The following is a 27,532-nucleotide window of genomic DNA, read 5'->3' on the forward strand; positions in this document are numbered from 1 at the left end:
CCGAATCTTTATATCTCATTTACATCTATCGCATCTTTATACAGTATTGCATTATTAATTTACGTTTTACTAATCGATCAGTTCTCAACACTATGTCAAAAAATCAATACAAATGAATTTGGTTAAATATCAGAATATCATAAAAATTAGAGGGGGTTTGTTTTCACGGCATCTATAAAGTTCAACACCCTGTAACAGAATATCCCCCCTCTGTTTAATAAGTTCTGAATCGATAGTCATCATTATTTGTTTTCATAATCGATCAGTTCTCAACACTGTGTCAAAATATCAATAAAATAAAATTTGGTTAAATATCAGAATATCATAAAAATTTGACGGGGTTCGTTTTCACGGCACCAAAAAGTTCAGCGCCCTGTAACAAAATAACCCCCCTCTGTTTTAATAAGTTCTAAATCGATGTTCATTATTTTTTCATAATCGATGAATTCTCAACACTATGTCAAAATATCAATAAAATTAAATTTGGCTAAATATCAGAATATCATAAAAAATTTGACGGGGTTCGTTTTCAAGGCATCTTTCAAGTTCAACCCATTGTAACAGAATATCCCCCTCTGTTTTAATAAGTTCTGAATCGAAATTCATCATTATTTTTTCATAATCAATCAATTGTCAACACTATGTCAAAATATCAATAAAAATTAATTTGGTTAAATATCAGAATATCATACAAACTGGAGGGGGTTCGTTTTCACGGCATCTTTCAAGTTCAACCCATTGTAACAGAATATCCCATCTCTGTTTTAATAAGTTCTGAATCGATATTCATCATCATTTTTTCATAATCGATCAATTCTCAACATTATGTCAAAATATCAATAAAAATAAATTTGGTTAAATATCAGAATATCATAAAAATTGGAGGGGGTCGTTTTCACGGCATCTTTCAAGTTCAACCCCCTGTAACAAAATATCCCCCCTCTGTTTTAATAAGTTCTAAATCGATGTTCATCATTATTTTTTTTATAATCGATCAATTCTCAACATTATGTCAAAATATCAATAAAAATAAATTTGGTTAAATATCAGAATATCATAAAAATTGGAGGGGGTACGTTTTCACGGCATCTATCAAGTTCAACCCCTGTAACAGAATATCCCCCTCTGTTTTAGTAAGTTCTGAATCGATATTCATCATTATTTTTTCACAATCAACCAATTCTCAACACTATGTCAAAATATCAATAAAACTGAATTTGGTTAAATATCAGAATATCATACAATCTGGAGGGATTTCGTTTTCACGGCATCTATCAAGTTCAACCCCCTGTAACAGAATATCCTCCCTCTGTTTTAATAAGTTCTGAATCGATATTCATCATTATTTTTTTCATAATCGATCAGTTCTCGACACTATGTCAAAATATCAATAAAAATTAATTTGGTTAAATATCAGAATATCATAAAAATTGGAGGGGTTCGTTTTCATGGCATCTATCAAGTTCAACCCCTGTGACAGAAAACTCCCTCTGTTTTATAAGTTCTCAACACTCATGTCGTCGTCATTGCGCCGCGCCTCCGATGATCCTCTTTTTCTTTGGGTCAAAGGTTAACCACCAGTTCAAAATTCCCCGACAAAAACAAAAAGGAGAGTTTAACAAAAAAACTTAATAAACATGGAAACAGAAGTAAGAAACATATTTGTTTAAATATACGTTTACAAATAAAAAACTGAACGTCTAATTTAGGTAGGCATAAGAAGCTATTATCAGGCCTCTGTGAGTAATATAATATAAGTAAAGTAGTAGGCCTATACTAGCATTAGTAGGCCTAGGCTAGGCCTACTTCTACTAGTAGCTAGCTAGGCCTAGCCTCTAGTAGGGATAACGATGCAAAATTAAAAGTTGTTATTTTTCAACCAATTTAAACATTATCTGTTAGTATTTTGTTTCAATATTCCAATAAAGAAAGAATTACGAAAATCTGACTTGTAGTTTTCGAAATATAGGGTCTAAAACATCGCCGAAAATGATCGTTTTTGGCCACGAACGTTGTAAACAAATTGCGCCCTCAGTCGATAATTGTATGAACTACGCCGTTTTTCGCTAAAATAATTACATATAATTACGTTTTATAGTAATTTATTTTATTTATCAACATGTTATATGTTATATAAAATATGTTATTAAATGTTTATAAAATATATAAAGTTGTTTATTTAACGGAATTCCTACAAATTCCTTGCTCTAAATTTGTGTAGTAACGATCAGTACAGAGAGACCATGTGACATCGCGGTACACGCGAGAGAAAACATTCCGCTGTGGGTGATTCGCGTCCACCAATCAAATAGCCAGAATCCAAAATCATTCAACCGTGAGCTCTGCCGATCGCGGGAAATCTTAGTTTTGATTGGCTTATGATGACATCATATCACAAAATGAAGGTTTTGTAGTTGAGCCTCGCGTAATTTTCACAATTTTATTTCAAAAATGAAATAAATTGACCTTCTTTATGGTATGTGTGATTTTTCTCTAAAAGATTTGAATAATAAAGGCTTCATATCGAGAAAAAACCGTTTTTTTGGCACTTATAATAAATATTTCTCAGAGAAAAAAGCACATGGCATGTAGAACTATATTATCTTGGCGTAGGAAGACAAACAAATCCCAGGTCATGAGAGGCTCAACTACAAAAACAAGGTTGAATAGGGTAAGGTCACTGGACCGTTCGAAGGTTTTTGAGTAAACAATCTACCGCGTATGGTCGTACGCGCTAGACAGTACGATATTTTAACCACATTTTTTACATGTTTGGTTGGATGTAATGAAAATAAAAAATAGTTGATCTGATGGAATGATATGTAAATAAATAAATACTCAAAAGAATTATGTTTACAGTTCAATTATTTTCAGAATAATACTACATAAAAATGTGTTTAGCAATGGACAAATAATCGCGTCAATGACATAGCGCGCATGGTAACGTACGCGGAGTTGAATCGTGGCAATAACAATGGAGTCAACTCTCGGTAACCCTACCTCTAGCCTATATGATGGAGGTAAATAGCCTGCTGCTGGCCTAAACACCACTCCGATCCTCTGTGGGGTGTCTGGATAGGCCTAGATTAGTAGTAGAGACTAGCTAGAGGGGCTAGTTACAGTAGGTAGGCACTGTGACTAGGGCCTAGCCTAGCTAGGGCATAATCTTTATAGTTTAGCAGTAGTAGTAGTTCCAGCTTAGCTAGCCTAGCCTAGGCCTACTATTTATTAATTGCTAATATTCAATAATGTTTCTCTTGCCGGATCAGATCCCCTAGGCCTACCCAAATTTATGCATTTTTGTGATTGTTGTATCACTATCAGATATAGGCCTAGGCCTATAAGGATATTTTGATTATGAAATTCAATAAATAAATTATTTTTATCTTATTATCAGGTTGAGAATCAGAAATCGAAAGGAAAGAAAAAAGCTACCAGAAAACGACAGCCGATAAATTTGAAAGCTGCACCAGTTTGTTGTGATCTTTACTCTGTGAAAAACTTTGACATCCATTCACAGAAGTTGAAAGATGTTGTCACACTATCAGTATCAGGTTAATATATTACAAAACAATCCCTATTAAGGAGACACCGTTGAGACCAAACAAAGTGTCCCTATAATAGAAGACTTAAGTGTCACTTAAATAGGCGTTGATCATTGTGCTATAAACATATTTTCCCCCTCATTTGTTTAAAGGTGTATTGTCCACTAAATAAATAATTAATAAACATTTTTCTGTTGAATATGCCATTTTAATGTCACATAATAGTTATCCACTTTGAACAAAAATTAGATCTAAACAAAATTTTATTTACCTGAAAAAACTGTAATTTAAAGCAAAAAATAGTCAAATTGGCAGCCAGCCAATGGATTTTTGGTGAAAACATTATTTTTTTCAGGTTTTTTTTTCTACGGAAGTGATTAACTTTATTAAAACTATAAAGTCTGATTTTATTAATCTTCATTTTTCAGGTTTTTGGGGGACAATATATCTTTAATGAGCCGTTCTTACAAGGAATGCAATTAAGAATATTTTACCGTATTATTGTAGAAAGTATTAAAAAAAATGAATTGGTTATTAGTTATGAATTTCAACATATAAAGATGTACATAGGAGCTTAATGTAAATATGTCCATATTTTGTGTACAGATATTTAATACTAATCAATCATTGATACTTCTTGCAGATGAAGAGATTGAAGTAGTAAACACAAACACAAGGAGATCAACTAGAGAACAGTGTGCTAGAGTAAAGTCGCCAAGCACACCTCCTGATAGAGATATTCTGATGGTTGAGTCAGATGAGGAATTAAACAAGTAGGTCCTCCTCCACCTTCCATAGCATATTCAAGTTTAGAGGTGGTATTCAGGGGTTTTATCATCATATGGATGTGTTGTGCCAGCCATTTTTCCTTTGAAATTCATCATTGTGGACCAGAGCTTTCAAATTGCAAAGACCTACTGTAGAAAGTTATGTCATGTCAATTCACTGTGTGCGTAATTCCTCAATACAGTTTTGGCAGATCTTAGGTTCAGGTCAACAACCAATGACACAATAAGCATCAACTTAAGTGGTACTTTTTTTCTCTTTTAGTAGTCAACAGAGCAGAGGATCACCCTCACCTCCAACTCCACCACCAGAATTGGAAGGTGTACAGCAGATGCCATCTCAACAATTATCACAGGTTATACAGTAAGTAGACTTGCGCATTGATTTTAGTACTGACTAAAGCCTTGTCTACACTATCAAACTACAGTAGTTTGACAAAAAAAAGTGTGATGTACCCAAATATGGTAGTGATACGTTTCAATATGATAGTGATATGACATCATCATGTCTATATATGGGCACATCACATTTTTTTGTCACATAAAGGTTGATAGTGTAGACAGAGCTTTACACAATTAGGCCTTCCATTCAACACAAGGAGGATAGACTCTAAGTAGTCGTAAAATCTATATTTTTATATTTTATTATTATAAAATCTTTTTTTAGGAATGTTGGTCAAGCTGTTCATAACTACCGTATAAGGAGATTTCAGGAGAGTCCTGCTACTCCGGTAATCCTGATTGACGAGAGTCCAAGTCCAAAGAAACAACGCAAAGCTATCGTCGTTAAAATACGAAGCAAGTCGGGATTACATCGAACAATTGTGCGAATGGTTGGTTTGTTTTTTAATTGATTAAATACATGCATAAACGACACATCAGATTATAATTATATAATATTAATAATGTTCAATGTTCAAATATAGCGCAAAATGTAGGGCGCCTCTACCTAGTTCTCAACAATCAACAGAAAATGAAAGAAGCACAACAAATAATTAGGAGTTGTTCAAATGTGGAGAGTGATTCAGCATTCATATTTAAAATTTACTTAAACTTCAAACCTTGTTAAGTAAATAAATCTTTTAAAATGTTGAAATATTAAATAATATAATAGGCACAGTAACTAACTACAGGCACTGTGAAAGTAACTAGTATTAGTATTACTATGGTGACTTAACTATCATGATCTATCATCATTTTATTTACATTCACACAGAAATCGCATCATGATATATTTGCAGTGTGCTAATGAGGTGTAATTTATATTTTGATCCGTCTCTCTTTGGCTTCATTGAGTTTGCGTTTTGTCTGTTAATTTTAACTGATTATGTTTTTTCTTTCAGGAGGAAAACTTTGAAAATGTATTTGATGAGTTAGCAGAAAACGAAGGTGTCCATGTGAACCAGGTTATGTTGTTGAGGGGCGAACAAATCATTAAACTGACGGACACACCCGCTTCACTTAATCTACAACTAGCACATATACTTGGTAAGTTTGAACCTGTGTTTTATATTGTGCTTAGCTTTTACCTGGATAAACCAACATTAGCCATTCTCTCTGAAAATGAGTGTACATATGAACAGTTTTGTAAACCTTTAAACCTGTTTTTTTTTTATTGTATTTTGTTTATTTTGTGCCAGCTTAACCTGGATAAACTAATATTAGCCCTTTTCTCTGAAATGGGGGAACAATATGAACAGATGAATTTTTTTAAACCTTTAAACTTTTTTATTTAAAGTTGTATTTGTTTATTTTGTGCTAGCTTAACCTGGATAAACCAACATTAGCCCTTTAACCTAAAATGAGAGAACAATATGAAAAGAAGAATTGAAAGTTTCCCTACATGGCAATGGGACAGTCCAATCTTCTAGAAACATCCCAACATACATTTTGGGTTGTCTTATTGGTATATTGCTATTGTGTACAAAAACGTAAATTGTTTTTTCAGATTGTGTAATTGTAGAAGCTAAAAATAATAATTCTATAGTTGAACATGTTGATCAAGAGCAGATGATTAGTATTAAAATTCAGGGATTGGCTAAATCATCTTGCACGACAATATCAATTGCAAAGGTTTGTTTAAAATTATTCAAATTATTTATTATACCCATCCACATGTCCAGTTTTTAGCCTCATTTCTAGAATGTAGTTTAAAGATCATAATTCCCAGTAATTAAAGAATTTGATGACATCCTGTTGGGTCAGATCACTATGCTTCTTTAGGCTTAACCCTAGTGATCTCCTGCCATCAGCACAAGCTCGGTGCCAGGTGTAGAGGTACTGTATGGAATGCATGCAGGTGATGTGGAGGATATGGGTTCAAATCCTACCCAAGAATTACTTGCGTAAAACTTTTGATCATCATTTTATTGTTCGAAACATAAAATGGCCCGGTTTTCGCACAAAAAGAGAACAATCTCTGTTCAAGCCACTGGGTTGTCATATGCCTCTGTGAAAAAGTAGTAATTTACCAACCGTACTGGTGGTTACGGCCCTGCGAAACGTTGAGAAACTCAACAGTTCTTTTTCAGAACCAATATATGTGATTTACCGCAAACTTTATATCAACATATAATTTTTTTATTCCACAGACAAGCAACTTTAGCAAGCTTTTAAAGCAGTACAGTGATTTTATAGGTGTGTCAGAGAAAAATATTAATCTAAGCTTTGACGGCGATCCAGTGATCATCACATCAACACCGAACAGCCTTGATATGGAGAATGATGATGTAATCGATGCCACGGTTACATAGCATCACATCAACACTGAACAGTCTTGATATGGAGAATGATGATGTAATCGATGCCACGGTTACATAGCATCACATCAACACTGAACAGTCTTGATATGGAGAATGATGATGTAATCGATGCCACGGTTACATAGCATCACATCAACACTGAACAGTCTTGATATGGAGAATGATGATGTAATCGATGCCACCGTTACATAGCATCATGTCAGGGAGAAGATGATACAAATTGTGGTCATCTGCTATGATAATGTTTAAAGCATACAAGTTTAAATGGCATATGGGGGTGGTGGGCAGGAGATGTAGGATTTCTTTAAACAGGAGAGAAATAACATATAACATTGTTCATTAATCAAAAATTAGTTCATTAATTAATTTTAGCTTGGGGAGAGCAAGCCCCTACTGTAGCACTGCATACATTCCTGGCTTTAAATGGGTTCAATATACTCATTTTGTACCTAAACTTTGTAATTTATTTTTTTCTTTTTTAAGTTTGTATAACCTAAAATTTCATTTGTTACTTCAGTATTCTACTATTAGTATTAAACTAACCAATTTATTTATTTATTCAAATATAACCAAATCATTGTTACTAAATTTAATTTGTAACTGTTGAATATGCAAGTTACTGCATATATATGGATCTTCCTATTTTCACTGCAATGTGATTGGAACAATGTATTTTTACACTTTTTCAATCAATTTAGTGAGTATAGTTAGTATATATATATATATATATATATTTACATTATAAAATAAAGTTAAATGATAGCAATAATGTCCTAAACTTGTTAAATAATCGTTCACATTTGTTAGTAATAATGAAAAACAAAACTAGAGTTCCACACGGTACGTAGTTCATTTGTTTTTACCGTTGTTTTCGGAATTAATATTCATAGAATACGGGTGAATAAATCATACTTTGTTTAAATTGTTATCAGAGTCTGTCTCTCCTTCCGTCATATTTATCTATTAATTCTATGTCCAAACATTTTTTTAAATTTTTGTACATTGTTTGGGAAGAAGGAAATAACTTTATTAAAACTACAATGTGGTACAGTAATACAGTTTCATGTTTGGGGCGAACATCGGTCTGTCTATCACTAATAATGATTTTATAATAATAATGTAATTTTTATCACATTTGTTTTTATTTAAAACACTAAATCGGTGACATACAAGATCGATAGCCATAAAATCCAGTACAGTACAATTTTTTATGGAACTCCGCCCTCTCTAGGCGTCCATGCGTAACAAATTGATTAAGAACAAACTCAGCTGAAAGTCCTCATCTCACACAGACAGGTGGTTGGTGTTGGTGTCTGGCTGGTAGAAAGCGATAATATTTTCGGAATCTTGTTTTTTCCGAATAAAATTGGATTTTTTAATTGGTAAACTGCAATGGATCTACGAGAATATGAAGGCCTTGGTGAAGCTGTTCTTAAAGAAAAGGTTCGTAAAGTTCGGTAACGAACATCAGTTTTTATCACAAGTTAAAATACGCGCTTCTTTTGACAGGAAATGAGGCTGGAAGTAGGCCTGGGCCCTGCTGCATAGAGTTGTCGTCTGCCAGGGTCTGGGGAGATGATTCAAGCATGGCGAAGAGTTTTTGATCCTGTTGACATAACATTTTTAGCATACATTTTTTATAATGAACTGGAGCTTGCTTGTAAAGTACAATTTATTACAATCCAATCAATTATAGAGCATGGAATAAATAATGTATGGTGATTTTGAATTATATTTTTTGTGTAATTTTTAATTTTAACTTTTCAATGAATGTTTTCCATGCAGCCTAAGACAGGGGCGGATCCAGCATTATATAGATTAGGGGGGGCTAAATATTTCATAAATGATAAAAACGGTCTGTCAGGTTGCAGAAAAATAAAAAGTCATTATTTTATTATAAAACAAATTAAATTTTAGTGGGGGCTAAAGCCTATTTAGCCCCTGCCTAAATCCGCCCCTGGCCTAAGAAGTAAGATGTATTTTTAACACAAAGTTTTTAAAATTTTTTTCAAATTATTTTTTTTTCTGTTAATGTCTATATTTTTAAAAAAGAAGTTTTTCACCTTTTCACCAAAAGAAGAGAAAAAAGTTCCTGGAACCTAACCAAGTTGATATATATTTCACCTGCCAAATTCATTCACTCTATTTTTAAAGAGGTGTTGAAAAATGTCTTTCAACCCGGTTAATGGTGACGTATGGTCACTGTAGGGTTATGAAATAAAATATAAAAAAAATCATACATAGAACATGTTTATAACATTCAATGTTTAACAACATGTACAGTTATTTAAGGAACGTGTTTTAGTTGTTTACTTAAGATCATACTTAATGTTTACTATACATTCGTAATACAATTATGTCTTGCTATTGACTTGTTTGTTGTACAAGTATTCAGCGTCAATATTCCTGTCTGTTTAGGTAACAAGGATGTAAATTACAGTACCTGTGATAGTTCATGAACATTCTTTCTATACGAATGAATGAATCTTTTTTTTTTAATTGTAATTTAAAATCATAAATTAACAATCATACAATATTGGACACATAAAACAAACAGAAGCAGAAGGTAGATTACATACACAAACACTAGAAAACACAAACAATTAAGACCATTACTAAATTGTTTAAGCAGAATTAATTTATATATACTATAAAAACATTTATATTACACCAGTTCTTTACATGTGAAACCTACCCCAAAATATTTTGATTTGTTGTATGTGACAACTCTGTACTTCCTCCATAAACCCCTCCCTCTCCCTTTTCAACATCCAACCAGGGAGTTACATACAACTCCCTGATCCAATCATCAAGGGTGAGATACGTTCAGATTGATCATAAAAGATCAAGAGTGTACTAAAGATTTATTATTCTAGTCATCCATACGTTGAAAGACTTCAATCTGTTTGTAATGTAACAGTAGATGATCGTTTCCATTACTTATACAGTGTACTTTGACATTTAGTAATACTTGTACTATAGATGAAAATTGGAAAATTAATTTCCAATTCTCACGTTTTTTTAAAGATGAAAAAGAAACCTTTTCTCAGCATCGAGAATCCTGTTCGGTTTTTTGGAGTCAATAGCTTTAGTAAGTAGATTATTTACATCCCTGTCTGTAACTAACCTTGCAAGCTTGCAATGCCCTACCTTAAATTATTAACTTAATCTGTCTTCATTCCTTTCTATTTGATATAACCAAAAAAAGTTGAAATGAAATAATGAAATATAAAAACTGCCAGTGCTATATAAGTTAGTAGGTCTATAAGTCCATAGTATTTTTCAGTAAAACAGGTAGCGCAAGTGCCCCATGTCTCGAAGTGGCTGCTTCAGCACCTTCCCCCTCCCCAACCCCATTTGGTTTGTATACAAGTGACCCCCCCCCCCCCCCACCCCCAATTAGTAAAACTATTACAATATTTATCAATGTAATATTATCACTTAATATTATTACTTGTACAGTATTATAAAATTATGAGCTTCTAATACAGTATTACAAGGCACCTGAGTATCCTGTAATTTTCCTTCTAGTTGGGTTGGTATGCAGTGGGGCGTGTATGTATTGAGCAGATAGAAGGTTAAAGCTTGATTTAATCATATAAACACATTTTAAATCTTCATTTTCTATCTACTGTATGCCAGGGGCAATTTCTTCATTCTATTTTTAAATTTAACAAAAATGTATGTTTGTTGTTTTATGACGATGATAAACTATTTGTATATTATTGAAAGTGAGTTTTTAATGATTGTTTATATAATGAAACAATTATCAAATCTATGTAATTTAATAAATATCATGAATTGATGAATTGCGGACATTTCAGTAAACCAGATAACAAACTTTTGTTCTGTGATTTATTAAAAAAGTTAAAAGTTTTAAAAATCACAGTTTTAAATGGAGCTGCTAAAAAAATCAATTTTTTAATTGATTTATTCATTTATATATTAATATTATTTATCTGGCTTACAATGCAAGCTTTGCAATTTTTTTCTCCCTGCCTTCACATCTGTGTTAAAAAAAAAACATGAAGGCAAAATTGAATCGTTATTTTATTTAGGAAATACCTGTACAAGAATTGTATTGGTAAATTGTATATTGGGTTTAACAATGAATAAACTTGTTAAACAAAGTATACAGTAGTACACTGGGCTTCTGTTAACACTTCTTTTAAATTGAGAGAGGATGAAAAGATTTTATTTTTATTGATGAAATAAAATTGTACAATTCAATCTTTTCCAAACAATGGTTGTATTGACCATATATGGGTACACTAATAGTTATCTTTAATTGGTTTTCATTTTATTTTGTAATCTAGACCTTGACCTAAAAACATAACTAAAACTAGAATTTAATTCGTCACTTTGACGAATTATAGGTGATCATTTTTATCATTTTACTGAAATTAATTTTTTTTTAAACATGCACGTACGTTAACATACGATCGGAAAATGTTGATGTATGCCATCCTATTATATGCTTATAGTGCTGAGTTGTGCCTATATGCCATATACAATATGTACAGTATATACTGTATATCTATATACAGTGTAGCATAGGTGAAATTACGGGACACATGTTCTAATTTTTTGGCATGATGACGTTATCAAACTAAACTTTAAGATAACAATTTCGAAAGATAATTAATTGAGCAAAAAAATATAAGATTTGGAAAAAAATTTGGCACGTAGAAGCGCTGTGCGCGCTCTTTGAATTGTGTATAACTTTGACGAAAAATATGAAAAAACTACTTTTTCACTTCAACTGGCCATATGTTAACGTCACAACATCCGATAGGCTTAATTTTTATATGAATTAATATCTACATTTTATCAGCTTTCATAATAAATTATAATCATCAAGGTAACCTTCAATTCTGAAGAGCTGTAAGATATTCAAATTTACTGCGAAGGTGAAATTACACGGCCTACGTTATTTAAGTTTTTACGCGTGATGACGTCATTAAAATGAAGGTAGTGTCAACTCATGATAAAGATAATTAATTAAGCAAGCACATACTGAAAGTTGTGTGAAATTCGAGCACACATAACCAAGATGCGCTCTGTTGAATGTGATAATCTACACAAAAAGATAACAAATCCTAATTTTTAAATTCAAGTGGCCATTTGATGACGTCAAAACATTTTGTACGTAAAATGTGTACATGAATTCATATCTACAACTCAATGGCTTCCAGAATAAGTTAAAAAAATCGGGGGTCATCTTGCATTCTGAAGAATTATTTTCATTTTAAAAAAGACTTATTTTTTACCATTTTCAGAACTTTTGTAAAATAAATGTGCGCATTTTGTCATTTTTAACGTGCTCGTATAGCGTTATTTTAAGTCGGAACTGACTCAAATTTGGTGAATGTACTAAGGATGGTGAGTAGAATGAGATTTGTAAAAAAAATTCATATTTTTTACGCTTTTTAAGTATCGCGCGCGCAAAAACGCATTTTTGCGCAGTAATTTTTTGAAACACGCAAATGGCCTAATTCATGCTCTAAATTGATCAAAACTTAATTTTGAGCGTTTTAAATTTTTAACGCGCGATATCACGCGCATGAACCTACGTGCGCGTGCGTTTTTATTTGCTAATATTTTTACCCTTGATCTGAAGTTTACGTGTAGTGAATTTCATTAATATGTGATAATGAATTATGGAGATATGATTGATAATGTGATTTCGCAAAATGGCGTATAAATGTCGTCACGGATGAGTGATCACGCTGGAAAGCTTATTAGGATTAAGTTGTATTATTTGAAAGATATTCTGAAATTTTTGTAATCATTGACATTAAACTTTTTGAGATAATTGTTACACAAAATAGTGTACAGAAACAATAAAAAGAACTAGACATGTAACTCGTCACTTTGACGAGTTTGGTTTTCCGCCGCGCAAGTGGTGCAACATTAACATTAAGGGGATAGGTTGAGGACAAAAGGAAGTGTTCACGTTGGCATTATGACCTGAACTGAAGAATATGATATGTTGTTATTGCTGAATTTTATTATTTAAATTCATATATAGTATACACAGTATAATCTGTATCCATATCACATACAGTGTAGAATAGGTGAAATTACGGGACCCGATATTTATTGCAATTTTTAACATGTTGACGGTTTTAAAGTGAAACGCGAAGGTAGCATTTCCGAAAGGAAATTATCTCAGCAACAACGTATTAGCGTGTAGAAGAAATTTGAATACGTGAAATATTGATGCGCGCTCTTTTAAATGTAATGAATTATGACGCAAAAGATGAAAATACGACCTTTTTTATTTAACTGGCCATATGATGACGTCACAACATCCGATTGGCAACATTTTTACATAGTTTCGTATCTACAATCCAATAGCTTCCAGAAAAAGTTTTAATCGTGATTATCACATTTTATTCTTACGACCTATAACAGATTAAAATTTACTGTAAAGATGAAATTAATGCCACACGTGATTTAAATTTTTAGGCATGATGACGTCAAAAAAATTAAAATATTTTTAACTCCTGCGAAAGATAGTTGATTGACCTAGACAATATAAAAATCGGGGTGAAAATGGAAAACGGATAAGTGGAGATGCGCTCTATTCAATGTGGTAAGCTATGACGAAAGATACAAAAATCCTAAATTTTATATTCGCGTGGCCATACGATGACGTCACAATGTCCGGTTAGCCATATTAATACCTGATACGATATCTACAACTCATCTACTTCCAGAATATGCCATCCACAAAAAGTTGACCGTTTAGTTTAGAAATTACGACTGTTTAAAAAAAGGCATATTTTAAACGAATTTTTTAACGTTTTCATAAAAAACGCGCGCATATTGTCCAATTCGACGTGCTCGTATGACGTATCTTTAAGTCGAAATTGTTTAAAATTTGGTAAAATTACTAGAAAAGGCTGGAAAAACATAAATCACGCGAAAAAAATACGTTTTCAATGCTACGTGCGCACCGCACACGTAAAAATGTGCGCACGCGTGGGAATGTTTGACATGCTTAAAACGACATGAAACGCGTAGAAAGTTGATTATAAATTAATTTTGCGCATTTTGAAATTTTAAATGCGCGTGCGCGCGTAACTTTGTGTAAAACACGCAATTTTTTTTCCACAGAAAGTTAGCGCATAATATAAATTAAACTTTTGCAAAGTTTCAAGTTGAAATGTAATTTGGTTGTCGAGCTATGTTAAATACGAGAAAATCGTTAAATCGCGCGTACGTCACGTTGCGCAATTGTAAGCATCATGAAAAGCTTCGCTTGACGACGTTACATTAATGTCAAAATGTCAACATAGTTAAAAAAATGTTATGTTTGCAAGTTTTAGAGAAAAGCGTTACACAAAAATCATACAGAAAGAAAGAAGATGAAAAAAAAGATGATGATGATGATTTCGTACAATCACAAGAGGTTTTCCTGCAACTTCGTTGCGGAAAACCAAAAAAAATAACTAGACATGTAACTCGTCACTTTGACGAGTTTGGTTTTCCGCCGCGCAAGTGGTGCAACATTAACATTAAAGGGATAGGTTGAGGACAAAAGGAAGTGTTCACGTTGGCATTATGACCTGAACTGAAGAATATGATATGTTGTTATTGCTGAATTTTATTATTTAAAATCATATATAGTATACACAGTATAATCTGTATCCATATCACATACAGTGTAGAATAGGTGAAATTACGGGACCCGATATTTATTGCAATTTTTAACATGTTGACGGTTTTAAAATGAAACGCGAAGGTAGCATTTCCGAAAGGAAATTATCTCAGCAACAACGTATTAGCGTGTAGAAGAAATTTGAATACGTGAAATATTGATGCGCGCTCTTTTAAATGTAATGAATTATGACGCAAAAGATGAAAATACGACCTTTTTTATTTAACTGGCCATATGATGACGTCACAACATCCGATTGGCAACATTTTTACATAGTTTCGTATCTACAATCCAATAGCTTCCAGAAAAAGTTTTAATCGTGATTATCACATTTTATTCTTACGAGCTATAACAGATTAAAATTTACTGTAAAGATGAAATTAATGCCACACGTGATTTAAATTTTTAGGCATGATGACGTCAAAAAAATTAAAATATTTTTAACTCCTGCGAAAGATAGTTGATTGACCTAGACAATATCAAAATCGGGGTGAAAATGGAAAACGGATAAGTGGAGATGCGCTCTATTCAATGTGGTTAGCTATGACGAAAGATACAAAAATCCTAAATTTTATATTCGCGTGGCCATACGATGACGTCACAATGTCCGGTTAGCCATATTAATACCTGATACGATATCTACAACTCATCTACTTCCAGAATATGCCATCCACAAAAAGTTGACCGTCTAGTTTAGAAATTACGACTGTTTAAAAAAAGGCATATTTTAAACGAATTTTTTAACCTTTTCATAAAAAACGCGCGCAAATTGTCCAATTCGACGTGCTCGTATGACGTATCTTTAAGTCGAAATTGTTTAAAATTTGGTAAAATTACTAGAAAAGGCTGGAAAAACATAAATTACGCAAAAAAAATACGTTTTCAATGCTACGTGCGCACCGCACACGTAAAAATGTGCGCACGTGTGGGAATTTTTGACATGCTTAAAACGACATGAAACGCGTAGAAAGTTGATTACAAATTAATTTTGCGCATTTTGAAATTTTAAATGCGCGTGCGCGCGTAACTTTGTGTAAAACACGCAATTTTTTTTCCACAGAAAGTTAGCGCATAATATAAATTAAACTTTTGCAAAGTTTCAAGTTGAAATGTTATTTGGTTGTCGAGCTATGTTAAATACGAGAAAATCGTTAAATCGCGCGTACGTCACGTTGCGCAATTGTAAGCATCATGAAAAGCTTCGCTTGACGACGTTACATAAATGTCAAAATGTCAACATAGTTAAAAAAATGTTATGTTTGCAAGTTTTAGAGAAAAGCGTTACACAAAAATCATACAGAAAGAAAGAAGATGAAAAAAAAGATGATGATGATGATGATGATGATGATTTCGTACAATCACAAGAGGTTTTCCTGCAACTTCGTTGCGGAAAACCAACTAGACATGTAACTCGTCACTTTGACGAGTTTGGTTTTCCGCCGCGCAAGTGGTGCAACATGAACGTGTAACGACGTACCTTTTAACATTAAGGGATAGGTTGAGGACAAAAGGAAGTGTTCACGTTGGCATTATGACCTGAAATGAAGAATATGATATGTTGTTATTGCTGAATTCTATTATTTCGATTCATATATAGTATACACAGTATAATCTGTATCCATATCACACAGTGTAGAATAGGTGAAATTACGGGACCCGCTATTTATTGCAAATTTTAACATGTTGACGGTTTTAAAATGAAATGCGAAGGTAGCAATTTCGGAAGGAAATTATCTCAGCAACAACATATTAACGTCTAGAAGAAATTTGAATACGTGAAATATTGATGCGCGCTCTTTTAAATGTAATGAATTATGACGCAAAAGATGAAAATACGACTTTTTTCATTTAACTGGCCATATGATGACGTCACAACATCCGATTGGCAAAATTTTCACATGATTTCATATCTACAATCCAATAGCTTCCATAAAACGTTTTAATCGTGATTTATCACATTTTATTCTTACGAGCTATAACAGATTAAAATTGACTGTAAAGATGAAATTAATGCCACACGTAATTTAAATTTTTAGGAATGATGACGTCAAAAAAATTAAAATATTTCTAATTCATGCGAAAGACAGTTGATTGACCTAGACAATATCAAAATTTGGGTGAAAATGGAAAACGGATAAGTGGAGATGCGCTCTATTAAATGTGATGAGCTATGACGAAAGATACAAAAATCCTAAATTTTATATTAGCGTGGCCATACGATGACGTCACAATGTCCGGTTAGCCATATTAATACATGATCCGATATCTACAACTCATTAACTTCCAGAAAATGTCATCCACAAAAAGTTGACCGTGCAGTTTAGAAATTACGACTGTTTAAAAAAAGGCATATTTTAAACGAATTTTTTAACCTTTTCATAAAAAACGCGCGCAAATTGTCCAATTCGACGTGCTCGTATGACGTATCTTTAAGTCGAAATTGTTTAAAATTTGGTAAAATTACTAGAAAAGGCTGGAAAAACATAAATCACGCGAAAAAAATACGTTTTCAATGCTACGTGCGCACCGCACACGTAAAAATGTGCGCACGCGTGGGAATGTTTGACATGCTTAAAACGACATGAAACGCGTAGAAAGTTGATTATAAATTAATTTTGCGCATTTTGAAATTTTAAATGCGCGTGCGCGCGTAACTTTGTGTAAAACACGCAATTTTTTTTCCACAGAAAGTTAGCGCATAATATAAATTAAACTTTTGCAAAGTTTCAAGTTGAAATGTTATTTGGTTGTCGAGCTATGTTAAATACGAGAAAATCGTTAAATCGCGCGTACGTCACGTTGCGCAATTGTAAGCATCATGAAAAGCTTCGCTTGACGACGTTACATAAATGTCAAAATGTCAACATAGTTAAAAAAATGTTATGTTTGCAAGTTTTAGAGAAAAGCGTTACACAAAAATCATACAGAAAGAAAGAAGATGAAAACTAGACTTGAACTCGTCACTTTGACGAGTTAGTTATCCGCACGACAAACGCCACGCGCACGTCATACGTTGGAATTTTGCACACGGAAAAAGATTATGGCATTATGAGCTGAACTGAAGAATATCATATGCTGTTAGTGCCGAATTCTGTCAATTTTGTGTCATATAGTATATACAGTGCAAACGGTATAATCTGTATACATGTTACATACAGTGTAGAATAGGTGAAATTACGGGACCCCCCGTTTATTCTTATTTTTAACATGGCGACGGTATCAAAATGAAACACTAAGATAGCAATTTCGGAAGTACATTATCTCAGCAACAACATGTTAACGTGTAGAAGAAATTTGAATACGTAAAATGTAGATGCGCGCTCTTTTAAATGTGATGAACTATGACGCAAAAGATGAAAATACGACTTTTTTTATTCAACTGGCCATATAATGACGTCACAACATCGGATTGGAAAAATGTTCACATGAATTCGTATCTACAATCCAATAGCTTCCAGAAAACGTTTTAATCATGATTATAGCTTTTTATTCTGACGAGCTATAACAGATTGAAAGTTACTTTAAAGAAGAAAATAAGTGACCCACGTTATTTAAATTTTTTCAACATGATGACGTCATAGAATTAAAATATTTTTAACTCATACGAAAGATAGTTCATTTACCTACAAAATATCAAAATCGGGGTGAAATTGGAAAACGGATAAGTGAAGATGTGCTCAATTAAATGTGATACGCTAAGACGAAAGATACAAAAATCCTATATTTTATATTCGCGTGGCCACACGATGACGTCACAATGTCCGGTTAGCCATATTAATGCATGATCCAATATCTACAACTCATCAACTTCCAGAATACGTAATAAAAATAACTTTTACCGTTTAGTTTAGAAACTACGACTGTTTAAAAAAAGGTATAATTTTGACAAATTTTGACAAATTTTTGAACTTTTTCATCAAAAACGCACGTAAGTTATCCAATTCAACGTGCCCGTATGACGTAATTTTAAGTAAAAAATGTTTAAAAGTTGGTAAAATTCCTAGAAAAGGCTAAAGAAACATAAATCACGCGAAAAAAATTGTTTTCAACGCTACGTGCGCACCGCGCGCGTAAAAATATGCGCGCGCGTGGGAATTTTTTACATGCTTAAAATGACATGAAACGCGTAGAAAGTTGATTAGAAATTGATTTTTCGCATTTTGAAAATTTAAACGCGCGTGCGCGCGTAACTTTGTGTGAAACATGCCATTTTTTTTTCACAGTTAGTTAGCGCAAGATATAAATTAAACTTTTACTAAGTTTTAAATTCAAATGTTATATGGTTTTCGATTTATGTTAAATACGCGAAATTCGTTAAAACGCGCGTAAGTCATGTTGCGCAACTCTGACGTCATTCAAAAATAAAAAAGCACAACTTCACGTGAATGCCCACATGTTAACAAAGTTATGAAATGTTAACTTTACAAGTTTTAGAGATACGCTCTGCACAAAAATGACAGAAAGAAAGAATAATACAGAAAAAAAAAAAAAAAAAAGATGAAACAGGACAGTTCCAAGGAGTTATCCGCTGAATGCGGATAACTAACTAGACATGTAACTCGTCACTTTGACGAGTTAGTTATCCGCACGACAAACGCTACGTGCACGTCATACGTTGGAATATTGCACACAGAAAAAGATTATGGCATTATGACCTGAACTGAAGAATATGATATGTTGTTAGTGCTGATTTCTGTCAATTTTGTGTCGTATAGTATATATAGTATAATATGTGTACATATTACATAAGTGTAGAATAAGTGAAATTATGGGACCTGCCATTTATTGCAATTTTTAACATGTTGACGGTTTTAAAATGAAACGCGAAGGTAGCAATTTCAGAAGGAAATTATCTCAGCAACAACATATTAACGTGTAGAAGAAATTTGAATACGTGAAATATTGATGCGCGCTCATTTAAATGTAATGAATTATGACGCAAAAGATGAAAATACGACATTTTTTATTTAACTGGCCATATGATGACGTCACAACATCCGATTGGCAAAATGTTCACATGATTTCGTATCTACAATCCAATAGCTTCCAGAAAACGTTTTAATCGTGATTATCACATTTTATTCTTACGAGCTATAACAGATTAAAATTTACTATAAAGATGAAATTAATGCGAGACGTAATTTTAATTTTTAGGCATGATGACGTCATAAAAATTAAAATATTTTTAAATCATGCGAAAGATAGTTGATTGACCTAGACAATATCGAAATCGGGGTGAAAATAGAAAACGGATAAGTGGAGATGCGCTCTATTAAATGTGATGAGCTATGACGAAAGATACAAAAATCATAAATTTTATATTCGCGTGGCCATACGATGACGTCACAATGTCCGGTTAGCCATATTAATACATGATCTGATATCTACAACTCATCAACTTCCATAATATGTCATCCACAAAAAGTTGACCGTGCAGTTTAGAAATTACGACTGTTTAAAAAAAGGCATAATTTTGACGATTTTTGTAACTTTTTCATCAAAAACACACGTAAGTTATCCAATTCAACGTGCCCGTATGACGTAATTTTAAGTCGAAATTGTTCAAAAATTGGTAAAATTACTAGAAAAGGCTGGAAAGACATAAATCACGTGAAAAAAATTGTTTTCAACGCTACGTGCGCACCGCGCGCGTAAAAAAATGCGCGCATGTGGGAATTTTTTACATGCTCAAAATGACATGAAACGCGCAGAAAGTTGATTAGAAATTAATTTTTCGCATTATAAAATTTTAAACGCGCGTGCGCGCCTAACTTCGTGTGAAACATGCCATTTTTTTTTTACAGTCAGTTAGCGCAAGATATAACTTAAACTTTTGTTAAGTTTCAATTTAAATTGTTATATGGTTTTTGATCTACGTTAAATACGCGAAATTCGTAAAAACGCGTGTAAGTCATGTTGCGCAACTCTGACGTCATTCACAATAGCAGGTGCACAACTTCACGTGAACGCTCACATGTTGACAAAGTTATGAAATGTTATGTTAACACGTTTTAGAGATACGCTCTGCACAAAAATGACAGAAAGAAAGAAGAATACAGAAAAAAAAAACTAGACATGTAACTCGTCACTTTGACGAGTTAGTTATCCGCACGACAAACGCCACGTTAGAATTTTGCACAAAGAAAAAGATTATGGCATTATGACCTGATCTGAAGAATATGATATGTTGTTAGTGCTGAATTCTGTCAATTTTGTGTCATATAGTATATACAGTATAAACAGTATAATCTGTATACATATTACATACAGTGTAGAATAGGTGAAATTACGGGACCCGCCATTTATTCCATTTTTTAACATGGCGACGGTATCAAAATGAAACACTAAAATAACAATTTCGGAAGGATATTATCTCAGCAACAACATATTAGCGTGTAGAAGAAATTTGGATACGTAAAATATAAATGCGCGCTCTTTTAAATGTGATGAACTATGATGCAAAATATGAAAATACAACTTTTTTTATTCAACTGGCCATATGATGACGTCACTACATCTGATTGGCAAAATGTTCACATGAATTCGTATCTACAATCCAATAGCTTCCAGAAAACGTTTTAATCGTGATTATCACATTTTATTCTTACGAGCTATAACAGATTAAAATTTACTGTAAAGATAAAATTAATGACCCACGTAATTTAAATTTTTAGGCATGATGACATTATAAAAATTAAAATATTTTTAACTCATGCGAAAGATAGTTGATTGACCTAGATAATATTAAAATCTCGGAGAAAATGGAAGACGGATAAGCGTGATGCGCTCCATTGAATGTGATGAGCAATAACGAAAGAGACAAAAATCCTATTTTTTACATTTGTGTGGCCATACGATGACGTCACAAAATCCGTAAGGAAAAAATTCTGCATGAATTCATATCTACAACATATCTGCTTACATATTAAGTTAAAAAACTCGGGGGTAACGGTTGATCCTGAGGAGCTATAATAGATTCAAAATAGGCATAATTTTGACAATATTTTGTAACTTTTGCAACTAAAACGCATGCAAATGGTCTAAATCAACGTGTACGTATGACGTCATTTTAATTTGAAATGATGTCAATCTTTTTAAAAATGACTAGGAAAGGCTGGAAAATCACAATTTAATAGAAAAAAACATGATTTTCATGCTGCGTGCGCACCGCACGCGTAAAATTGTTCGCGTGCGCGGGAAATTTTGACATGCGCAAAATGTCATGAATGGCGTAAAAAGTTGATTATAAATTAATTTTGCGCATTTTAAAATTTTAAATGCGCGTGCGCGCGTAACTTCTTGTAAAACACGCCATTTTTAGTTAACTAAAAGTTTGCCCTTGATATGACTTAAATTTTCATAAAGGGTAAAAAAAAAATTACGCTTGGTTTTTAAGCTATGATCAATCATTAAAAATCATAAAATTGCGCGTAAGTCACGTTGCGCAACTCTGACGTCATTCAAAATAGGAGGTGCACAACTTCACGTAAATGCCCACATGTTGTAAAAGTTATGAAATGTTATGTTTACACATTTTAGAGATACGTGAGCCACAAAAAAACGGGAAAGAAATAAGAACTAGACATGAAACTCGTCACTTTGACGAGTTAGTTATCCGCACCACGACAAATGCCACGTTCACATCATACGTTGGAATATTGCACACAGATAAAGATTATGACATTATGACAAGAACTGAAGAATATGATATGCTGTTAGTGCTGAATTCTGTCAATTTTGTGTCATATAGCATATACATGCAAACAGTATAATCTGTATACATATTACATACAGTGTAGAATAGGTGAAATTACGGGACCCGCCATTTATTCCAATTTTTAACATGGCGACGGTATCAAAATGAAACACTTGGATAGCAATTTCAGAATGAAATTATCTCAGGAACAACATATTAACGTGTAGAAGAAATTTGAATACATAAAATATAGATGCGCACCCTTTTAAAATGGATATGAAACAATGTTAAAAAAAATGAGTTAGTTTCATTATCGGAAAGTACGCATAGAATCATGTTAGTGACCTTTATGCTAAATATTATGGACGTCTGGGTCCCCCTCTAATCGGTGACAAAAAATCTTTTTGTGACGTCACTAAAAGAAAAATTTGCATTAGGAGAATTCGTCATTCACAGACTTTTGCAGATTGGCTCTATATTATTACAGCTTTGGCTTATCCGCTTTACATTTTTGTTTATGAATATGTTTTAAATGTTTTCGAAAACAATTTTTGTTTGTTTGTCAACCGATTATTTTTTAAAATGAGTTTTAAAATCTGTTCTTATGGCAATCTTCTGCAAATTGACTAACGTTTTGCACCGGGAGGCTGGAGAAACGTAGATACAGTGCGCATGTGTGAAAATGTCAATTACACGATCGCTACGGAGAAACCCCGACGCCATTTTTTTTCCACTATCGACGGCGGAGTGTTTATTTTTATCATCATTTTGGAATGGATAGTGAAGAGGAATATTTTGTAGCGGATATAGAAATAGAAGAAGATTTACTACCAGTAAATCCTGACAATTTAAGACCGTTCGATAATGACCCACGTCTACCACCATTGCAAAGGCCCGCAGCAGACGATCGGTTAGGCCTACCTCCTGACGCTCGTCGGGCCAGGGAATTCGAACGGTTTGGGCTTCCACCTAACATGCATGTTAGGCAAGGTCGAGAATGGTAAGCGATAAGTAAGAGAGATGTAATGGGACCCCATGGTTTTTTTAGACCTACTTTGGGAGTTACTGCTGTTTCGCATCTTTTCGATTTTTCACTCTTTGTACTCAACGCGAAAATAAACCTCCCTACCTGTCCTGCCTAGCTAACCTATCCTAGTAGTAGAGTATATAAATATACTATACTAATAGTCCACCTGCTACTATAGTACTAGGCCTAGCTATATTAGAGATAGAGCTAGAGGCCTAGGCTATATTCAATAGTCCTACTACTACTAGGCCTAGGCTCATATAGCCTAGGCTAGTCCTGGCTAGATAGTACTATCAGTAAGTTGTAGTTATTATATTATAATTAGCAGGCCTACTATTAGTATTAGGCTATGTAGGAGAATACTTTTAGAATATAAAAAATAGACTACAGAATAGATTAGTATAGTAGGTATGTATGGTAGGCTATCTAAGCAGAGAGGCAGTCCACCATATTAGCATTTTGTACAGTAGGCCTAGGCTAGTAAATAGTATGCTAGTACAACCTGTTATTATGTAATGACTAAATGTAGGCATAATTAATTAAATTAGGAAGTACATTAAAATGACTGCAACTACACTTTCACAAATCATATTAATTATCGACTGTATATATTTAGGGCTCTACTATACACGTTGCGAAAGTAGGAAACAATGAGCCACATTAATGTGTAATCTATGATTTTGTTTAAATAGGTGTGAATGTGGAAACTGTGTGGAAGAAGAAACATGGGAGAATAGATACTGTTGCCAACAGGTAATATTAATTTTTAATAATTAATTATTTTCAGAAAAAACACAAATTAAAGAATTGCATTGTCCCACAAAAACATGAAAAATGAAGATATAAAATCAAATTTCGAATATAGTACGGTAGGCCGTTTTACAGTTTTAGTAAAAAAAAAAAGACAAAATAAATGGCTTAATATAACCAAAAACCCATTAAATCTGACTCGGACCAACTATTTTTTGGCTTTAAATTAATTTGTGTTTTCTTTGTATTTTGTTACAGGTAGAAAAAATCAACAACAAAAACAAGGAGGGACCTCAGCACACTGGGTGCGTAACAACACACCCATGGTTCGAACCTGCAATTTTAAACCCAGCAACACTACAAATTGCGTATTGGCAGTATGTCTCGCAATACCAAGAACATGTGGTGGAAGGTGCAATAGAAAGGTACTGTACAGAGTAAAAGTTAATAAAAAAGAAAAATATATTATATCATATGTATATCAATCTACTATTAATTTCCAACTGGAGGAATGTACATGACAGGAATCTTACAAGACAAATAAACAAATAATTTGAACACAATAACATGTATTTTTCTTTTGTTTGTACATTTTTCCAGGCGATACAGATATACTGCATACCGCCAATTTGTACGTTGGTGCTGGGGGTTTCTTGGCAAGGACCGAAGAATACCAATGCCATCTTGTGTTATGAAAAAAATACGAGATGTTTTCCCAGATGAAGCCAACAATTACACAGGGTTCAAATATCCACCATTGGATAGATAAGGTAGACTCAAATTCATTATGTTGTAGGTTTGAATCTGCTTAGTAACTTGGCTACAAACTCATTTTTGTCAGGTTTTGGCATTTTCTCTGCAATTGTGCCTGGGTCACACATTATCTCTGGTGTGTAATATAGTTCTTTTGTATTTGTTTTTGCCATGTACATTGCCATTTCAATGACGTTAATTGCGTATTCTGAAAGGAAAAACAAATAAATAATAATAAGACTTTTTGATTACAGAAAACATATATATGTTATATTTTTTAAATAAATAAATAAATCTTACCAAAAGTGGGGTTAACTAAATGTTTTTTTGCCACCCAGTCTTTTTTGGCTCTAGAATACCACAGTGAATACTCTTTCTCGCCTTTTTTATTTTCTCGCTGGCACCGTCCGACATTCTCATTACAATGCAGTGCAGCAATGTACGTTCTGAAAATAGTAAAAAAATTGTTTGTCTTTCACCATTCCAATGACTCGAGTAATTTTTTTTTGTTTCATTTTTTAGCTTGTTTTGGGAAGATGTATAATACTACCTTGCAATCATTCCCTTGAAACGGTATGGATGCATTTTTGGAGCGAAGTGATTGATAACTTGATGGAATGATTCGTTAGAATATGTCTGGATAGTAGGTGATAACTGTTGAACTGATCTTAAAAGATATGAAGAATTCAGAATCTTTGACAATACTTCCTCAGCTTTAGAGCCTGTATTCGAGATAATAACAAATCATGTGTTTAGACATTACAGTAAACATTGTAAAATTGTAAAATGTTCGTTTGTCAGTGTGCAATTTTTACTTTGATTGAGATTGGTTACTACTTAATTATACACATGAGATACTTACTTGGGAGAATGTAATCCCGTTCTTCCAGTTCACCATGCATGCATTTGGGATACAAGGGAGTTTCATGTTCATGTATCCCTCTAACATGATTGTATATGCTTTTAAATTTTTGGACTCTTAGTTCCTTGTCGTGACTCAAATCTTTAGTCTCGGGTGTAGTTGACGCAATCCAATAAATCATAGTTACAATAGATTTGATCCATTTTGTTATCTGGTCACAGTCTTTAAGCTTTCCACCCTTCAGACATTGTTTTTTTACACCTGCATGTCAATTTAAGAAAATACAGATTTTATATTTCTTTAACTAAGCAGTTTGATCATATTAAACATCTTCAAATAGTATACACACTTTTTATTAAAAAAAAAAAATATATTGTGTTTAAAGATTGTTGGCAATTAAATGGACTACTGTACTGAGATAACAGTTTAGTGTATAATTTTATAATATTAATCATGTACCATATTAGTGATGGTTCAGCAAAGGTGATGAATTGAAGTAGTTAAATACTTGCCTTTAGCAACATGCCACACATCAAAGTAGTGTATTATATTCTGCATGGAATTTTTGAGGTAGGCAGCTACACTACTATGTCTGTCGGAAACAATTCTTTCCACTGTAACTCCGTAACCTTTTAAAACCATCAATGTTCTTTTCAGCCCCTCCAGTTCCATTGCTGGTGAATTCGAACATTCATCTTTCTGTAAAACAAATTCAGTTAAAAAGTTATAATTTAGGAGGTGGCATGTCCAACATTGTTATAAGCACAGTACAGGTAAAGTATTACTGTACAATAAAGATGGAGTAAATTTGACTTGACGACTTACTTGGACCACTTCAATGTGGATTACTTTATGGGTGTCTGCATCAATTGTGGTATACGTGCCAAACTTGGCTGTATGTCCTGGGCTATCGCAGCGCATATCACATGAAATATTCATGTTGCTCTTGAAATTGTGTTCTCTCTGCGCTGCGAAAACACAGGACACAGCTGGCAGCAAATACCTAAAAAAAAACATAACACATCATCGAGCTCCAATGAGCGTTTATTGCTGTGAATAATAATACGAATTTGTAAAGCGCCAATTCTAGCAGTAAGTGATCAAAGGTGCGGTGTATGAGAGCTAATTTGAATTTGAGTTTTTAAGGCAGATTTAAAGGCGATCGACATGATCGAATAGAGGCGGGTAGCTCATCCCATAAGCGAGAGGCAGCAGAAGTAAATGAATGCGATAGACCATTTAAAAAATATAATAATAGTTGTACTGTACTTACCATTTCTGGTGGTAAAAATATGTTCTATCAGTAAAAACTGCAATGTTTAAAAATCTCATAGCTCTTAAAAACTGTGTTATACAACAACCTATAAATATAAAAAAATGTATTTATGTACTGTAAATAGTGTCAATGTTGTTTGAACCGTAAACTTTTAGATTATTTCAAGCCTTCATAAAAATTAAAAAGAATAAACCTTATCTTACCTGACACAAGAATAGCGGCAGACAAAAGAATGTTAAACAAAAACATTTTTCCATGTTTTGGTTGGCTCATCCATTCAAATTGATAGCCGCAACTTCGATTTCTGCACTTTGACTCTATCTCTACTGCTGTTCCACACTCTCTCTTTATTTTTCTATCTGCTTTCCCTCCACACTGCCGACACCTGTCAAAGAGAGCCATTAATTCTC

At 33.2% G+C, this 27,532-nt stretch overlaps 4 protein-coding genes across 7 annotated transcripts in view; 3 read left to right on the top strand and 1 right to left on the bottom strand.

Annotated features, from left to right (window-relative positions):
* The first annotated feature begins 1,565 nt into the window (after positions 1-1,565).
* On the top strand, positions 1,566-8,018 carry LOC144836247 (NFATC2-interacting protein-like). 2 transcript variants are annotated; one of them, XM_078691499.1, is made up of 8 exons: positions 1,566-1,649; positions 3,398-3,554; positions 4,189-4,318; positions 4,596-4,694; positions 4,998-5,163; positions 5,674-5,818; positions 6,279-6,403; positions 6,922-8,018. In XM_078691499.1, the coding sequence occupies exons 1-8, from the start codon at positions 1,638-1,640 to the stop codon at positions 7,081-7,083; spliced, it is 996 nt and encodes a 331-aa protein (XP_078547625.1). In that variant the 5' UTR covers positions 1,566-1,637; the 3' UTR covers positions 7,084-8,018. The 2 variants fall into 2 exon arrangements, with proteins under 2 accessions (XP_078547625.1, XP_078547626.1); XM_078691500.1 differs by having other exon boundaries at positions 4,599-4,694.
* A 376-nt stretch (positions 8,019-8,394) lies between these two features.
* Positions 8,395-27,532, top strand: part of LOC144834706 (uncharacterized) — a 70,160-nt gene continuing 51,022 nt past the window's right edge. For all 3 annotated transcript variants that reach the window (XR_013610998.1, XM_078689599.1, XM_078689600.1), the window contains exon 1: positions 8,395-8,535. Coding sequence is in view for 2 of the 3 variants with exons in the window: in XM_078689599.1 (XP_078545725.1) it covers positions 8,485-8,535 (51 nt within the window). In the remaining variant the exon portion in view is untranslated. The remainder of the gene's footprint in view (positions 8,536-27,532) is intronic.
* LOC144836248 (P2X purinoceptor 7-like) lies at positions 23,129-26,190 on the top strand. Its single transcript, XM_078691501.1, has 5 exons — positions 23,129-23,454; positions 24,174-24,234; positions 24,490-24,656; positions 24,832-25,001; positions 25,507-26,190. The coding sequence occupies exons 1-4, from the start codon at positions 23,228-23,230 to the stop codon at positions 24,998-25,000; spliced, it is 624 nt and encodes a 207-aa protein (XP_078547627.1). The 5' UTR covers positions 23,129-23,227; the 3' UTR covers position 25,001; positions 25,507-26,190.
* On the bottom strand, positions 25,531-27,524 carry LOC144834571 (uncharacterized). Its single transcript, XM_078689425.1, has 6 exons — positions 27,326-27,524; positions 27,120-27,207; positions 26,672-26,849; positions 26,359-26,545; positions 25,847-26,107; positions 25,531-25,706 (listed from the first exon to the last, which is right to left on the bottom strand). The coding sequence occupies exons 1-6, from the start codon at positions 27,522-27,524 to the stop codon at positions 25,531-25,533; spliced, it is 1,089 nt and encodes a 362-aa protein (XP_078545551.1).

This window comes from Antedon bifida, chromosome 2, assembly GCF_963402885.1.
Source record: "Antedon bifida chromosome 2, ecAntBifi1.1, whole genome shotgun sequence".
NCBI classification, from domain to species: Eukaryota; Metazoa; Echinodermata; class Crinoidea; order Comatulida; family Antedonidae; genus Antedon; species Antedon bifida.